The 6,000-nt window shown below is 33.6% G+C and overlaps 1 protein-coding gene across 1 annotated transcript in view; it reads right to left on the bottom strand.

Moving 5' to 3' along the window:
* Positions 1-615: 615 nt before the first annotated feature.
* The window catches only part of LOC127714556 (uncharacterized), a 93,451-nt gene continuing 88,066 nt past the window's right edge, over positions 616-6,000 (bottom strand). The window contains exon 3 of the mRNA XM_052220640.1: positions 616-757. Coding sequence (XP_052076600.1) covers positions 705-757 — 53 coding nt within the window. The 3' untranslated portion in view covers positions 616-704. The remainder of the gene's footprint in view (positions 758-6,000) is intronic.

Here is a 6,000-nt window from a genome sequence, read left to right as displayed (position 1 = left end):
GCCCACCCTACTGTACGGGGTATAAACAGTCAATGAACCATGAAAATGATGTCAAGGGCAACAATAAAATATGCCAAACCTAAAAGTGAGACCATGATAATGCATAACAAGATATGCCTAGTTTTCCACTTAGTATATATATACAAAACAAAAATTTCTGCAGTACATGCTGCTGCTTGAATATCAGGTCTCACATTTTGTTACATTACTCCAAGGTAAATCACTTAAACAAAGAAATAAACTGTTAACACAGAGATATGTCTCGCCTTTTTGTTATTTCGATAATGTTGAAATTAAAATAGCAATACTTTTAACATGTAAGTAATGCATAAATTGAAAGTCAATGAACAATGACTGAAGGTAAAAGGCTGAACAATCTCCATGGAAATGAGATGTGCCAATACTAAAACAACTGCATACTAAATACCATTGAATACCATAAGTCGTTCCCTTTAAACAAACCTAAACACAAACATTAACTTGTAAACTATGCAAAAGTTTCAAAGTCAATGAACCGTGATGAGGGGATGGGGCTATATAATCTCCATGGAAATGAGACTTGAAAATGCCTATGTCTCACTTTCTGACTCCGTCAAGGCGAGACAAAAACTAATATTTTGACTTTTAAACACATTCTTTCTTCAGTAAATGACAATATTATCAAACTGCAAATGTTTAAAGCAGAGTTTGTGTTAGCAATCATATTAACGTGTTGGAAACCATGGTAACAAAACATCCTTGTACTTTGGTTTTGGATCTGAAATGAAAAACAATTGTAATTAATATTAAGGTGGTACCCAACACCTTGACTAAAATTAATTTGGCTCGTTTAATTTTCATAAAATTTTGACAAAATATTTACTTTGACCCTTTGACAAAAACAAAAATTTCAACAAATTTGAACCACACACTTTATCGGAAAAATGTCATTGGATATATATACATAGCAGTTTGACAAACACTAATTTTGATCATAGAGAAGCTTAATATTTCCTTAACAATAGAATGTGATTAAAAAGTTCATCTGATTTTTACAGAGTTATCTCACTGTAGTGTTATGTACCGCCTTAAAAGAATTCGTGGTATTGCAAAAGTCTGCATACAAGCCTAAAAATAAGATAATTGGCGCTTTGTTGAACATTTAAATCCATGGTTTATCTATATACCCAGAAAATCCATGAAAATTGGTATCTCACGAATAATAATGAATGCACAGTGCTGTATTACAGTTAATTAATAATTAATGTTTTCTACATAAGGAAATGCCTTTACCAAGTCAGGAATATTAATACGACAGTTGTTTTCCATTCGTTTGATGTGTGTGGGATTTTGCCATTTAATCGGGGATTTCCCGTTTTAGGTTTTCCTTGGAGTTCGGAATTTTTGTTATTTTGCTTTTTCCTACTTACACACGTGCCTACAAATATTTTTTTTTTCAGAAATATATTTTTTTCATTAAAAAAAATAATGACAACGTTATCTGTAGGTGCACGTGAAGTCGTCAAAACTCTTTAATTATCAAATGTCATTTGTGCACTAGTCTATCGTCCTTAGTGAATGGAGTATTGGATGGAATTATATGCACATTACATTCCAACTTATATAGAAATTAAAAACTAGAATTTTGGTTCAGATTATTTCACTCATATTAACAAATACTTGAATGAACCTCAACATGCTCAAAACCCTGACATTTTATTTTTAGATACATGATGTTTTTTATAAGTTGTTGTTGGCTTTCAACTAGCTTCCACTTGGTCTTCATCCGATCTACAATAAAACCCATGCCAAAGTGGGGCGTCCGTTTGGCTGTGCGAGGTGTATAAATGCGCAGTCACGTCTGGCCAGAATGCGGACCTTAAATCTGATGCCTAGTGTAGAGAGAACGGCACGCTCTATGCACGTTAAGAACACTTGCAACAAGTCTTTGAGGGGCCCGTAGGTGGTCTGCTGAAAGGCAAAATTTTTCTCCCTATCAAGTTAACCCTCATTTCCAATGGCATTTCCAATTTCCAGACCTTCATCCTGGACGACCCCTATTACAGGACCTACTTGTTGTAGTTATTGTAAATTTGTTTTTGTCCTGAACATGCATGCACTACTTGCCACTGGACGTTTAGCAATCAACTAGCTTTCAGTAACTTCGAGTTCTCTCAGATTTACCTGTAATGACTATAATTATTCAAATTCCTAAGCAGGTAGGGATTTTACAGTACAGGATATCAGAAAATATGAATTTCTTGAAATTTGTTAGATAGTATGAACAGAACAGAACTTCTGTATTTGACATCGACTCTGTGTGTGTGTGTGTGTGGGGGGGGGGGGGGGGGGATAATACTACATTTTTTTTGGTCGGGAGATGGGTATTGTTTTTGACTTAAAATTGCAATTTGGTTAATTTAATTTATAAAATCAAACTTGACATTTGTTTTTGTAGTTTTAAGTTTTGGGTTTACTTAAAGTATAAATAACATTCAAATCTATCGTAACTGGCTTACTTGTCGCAGAATGTTGACCCATAAAAATTGATGGTCTGCAAAGGTTAAATGAAATTGCATGTCCGATTGTTTGGGTCAATATTCTTGTTCAAAGTAAAATAATTAGGAACCCGATTATGATTAGTTCTAAGCAAACCCATCTAAATGAAATATATAGTTCTGTGATTTTGCTATGCTCTTCGACAAGTAAGCCAGTTAGCTTACCTTAAGGCGAACAACTTACATGTATCTTGACATCGTAACCGTTCATTACAAGTTCCTTGTATAACCATACATGTTTAACGATCATTGATAACTTCTTCCACAAGAAGTAAGGTTCGTCATATCGAGGAGTGTTTAGTACAGTGATTTTGTCATAGTTTGGTTAAGTTGGACATGATTGTGTTAAGTGTTCTGTAATGACAAACAATGACACAATATAAACAATCGGATTTTTTGCTAAAGAAACCTCTGAACATAAATTCAAGCTGGTAAGTATCTTTGTTTATGGCTAATATATTAGTACATTAAAATTTTTATCATATGGTTATAATTTGACACAGAATAATGCTTGCGTATGTCAAAATTTAAAAGTTGTTGTTCGTTTCTTATCCATAAAGAAAAGTGATTTCTTTACTGTCTGTTACATCACATATTTCGTTATAATATAAACCTGTCGTCAATTATTCCCCAAAAAAGCTACATTTGCACACAATTTAAGATTACCAAAAATTCGGTGTCATGGTTTGGTTCAGTAGTGTCATGGTTTAGTTCATGCTTGACATGGTTCAGTTATGTGATTCCTGTCATGTATGGTAGAAGTGTAACGATCAAAATAAACAGACATTGTGTACAACTATCAAAATACTTTTAAAAATATTTTGGTTGATCCTTTTTTTTCGTGTTTGACCCATTCTATCCTATTTTGAGACAATATAATAAAACAGCAACATAAGGAAATGACGACAATATTATTGTCGTCATTTCCTTACGTTGCTGTTTTGTTCCCCTACGAGTAGATCTGAGTTTAACATATTAACGTTGATCTTCTACTCGCAAAAATACATCGCTCGAGAAAATGAGTCGTCTGCAGTAAATTTAAGATATTATCATTATAGCTTTCATAATTATAGAACACGCATGTATAAAGAGATCACGAGGGTGATATATTAAATTAAATGCATTTCAATAGCAATTTTCTTTAAAAGTAGTTTTATTCGGAATACAAAAGAACACAAGAAAGCACATAGTAATATACAATAAGTAAATGCAGTTTGATTTCCAATGAGACAACTATCCACCCGAGACCACATGACGTAAATGTTAGGTTGCCGTACGGCTTTAACAATTAACAAAACTCATACCTCTTAGCAAGCAATTATATTCGACAAAATTAAAGCAATTCAAATGAGAAAACCAACGGCCTGACTTATGTTTAAAACAATAAGCGAAAAACAAATATGTTATACAGTAACAAACGACAGCCACTGCATTACAGACTCTGGATAGGCACATGCACATGCAGAATATGGCGTGGTTTAAATGTTTGCGGGTTCTAAACCATCCCTTTGCCTTAACCTGAGCAGTAGTGTAACAGCAACATACTATAAAAATTAGTTGAAAATGAATTGACTAATCATATCGATACAAAGCAAAATAATCAAGTCACAAAAACACCAAAGACACAAAGAATTGATCTATGAGTATTTTCCAAGCCAATAACAACTAATAAAAAAATCAGAATGGAATTCTGCTGCTAATATTCATCTTATTCTCTGTGATTTCTCCTCTAGTCTAACCAAATAACATTAAACATGTTTTGTGAGATCTCAACCCTCCCCCTATACCTCTAGCCAATGTAGAATAAAGAAACACATATCAATACGCACAGTAAAACTCAGTTTAAAAGAAGTCCGAGTCCGATGTCAGAATAGGTAAAAAAAGAAACTAAGCAAGATGACAATGATACATAAATTAACAAAGGACTACTAGCAGTTACTGACATGCCAGCTCCAGACCTCAATTAAACTGATTAAAAGATTATGTCTTCATCATATGAAAATCAGGTACAATCCCTCCCGTTAGGGGTTTAGTATCGTACCATCATAAAATATATGAGAAGAACATAACCCGTATCATGCAAACAACTGGTTTTAGAATAAATGTGTTTATTTCCGATGCAAAGACCCTATTACCTGCATAAAATGCGATATAAGAGATATTCATCCGCAAACACAATTTTTCGGTACATGTGCATAGATATTTACGGAGCCCCGCTAGGGACATGCAAAGATAAAGAATTTGAAAACAAATTAAACAGTAAACCAACTAGGTAGCATTGGCAAAGTGAGTAGGTTGAAAAGAAGGGAAGAAAAATTGGACTACTACTTTAAAATGATTGAATGATGCCTATTGCTAGAATTTTGCCTAATTTCTTCAACTTCTTAACCTCATAAAGTTATTAGAGTTATGTTACCTATATACAATGACAAAATACAAGACCCTATGAGTGAATCAATATTAATACCAAAATATGCAATCCTTAATGATCGGACAACAGTATCGTAACTATATCCCTTCCGAATAAGTCTGTTTAAAGGTTTGGTTAGCTTTTGATGTGAATGCCGACATTTTTGTGCTTTGTAAAGAATATTACCATAAAATATTGGATGTGAAATACCTGAACGTATTTGATGTCTGCATGTTGATTTATATTTACGAATGATGTCCTTGTACCGATGATAAAATTTAGTAAACCATACCAATTTCGAAATTTTGAATTTCTTAAAAACAACAATTTCAATTTAGATCGTTTGACTTACAATATAGATTCAAATATGTAATTTGCTTTTTATTTGCTCATTTGAAAAGAACTGAGGCAATCGTTCTTGGAAGTAACCTAACTAATCCATGATCAACTTAACCAAACTATGACAAAATCACTGAGCTAAACGCTCCTCGATATGACGACCTTACTACCCATGATACTGACAGCATGCGAGAATAAAAGTACATGTCCAATCGATATATTAAATCTATACTTTAATAGATTCAATCAAACAGTTTACGTTTTGTAGAATATAATTATTGATGATTAGAGAACAACGAATGATTTCATTAACAACCATGAGGAAACAGCAAAGCACTATGTTCAAAATTCGTAAATTCTTTTTTAATATATAAACCAGTCAATAATCTCTGATTGAATCACATGGACTCTTATACGGAGCGAGACCGGATGCGTCGACAGGGTAACTGTTTCCCACTGTGCATGCCTCGAACGTCATGCGGATCCATATATTCTTAGAATTTCACCGTCTTTTGAGATCTGGTCAGAGACTTTAAACAAGCCCATCATGAGCGCTTATCCAGTGTGTATTAAAATCATAGTACCGTATAGCGGAGTTATTTTCGCGGGGTGTTTATTTTCGCTTATTTTGGCGGGTGAGGGGGAATCACGAAAATAAATTCCGCGAAAATTTATGCATACGTTCGATACTTTCTAATAGCTAAAACATTTTGT

Source organism: Mytilus californianus, unplaced genomic scaffold, assembly GCF_021869535.1.
Source record: "Mytilus californianus isolate M0D057914Y unplaced genomic scaffold, xbMytCali1.0.p SCAF_9, whole genome shotgun sequence".
Taxonomy (NCBI): Eukaryota; Metazoa; Mollusca; class Bivalvia; order Mytilida; family Mytilidae; genus Mytilus; species Mytilus californianus.
The sequence above is the reverse complement of the archived record's forward strand: the minus strand, read 5'-3'. Positions and strand labels throughout refer to the sequence as shown.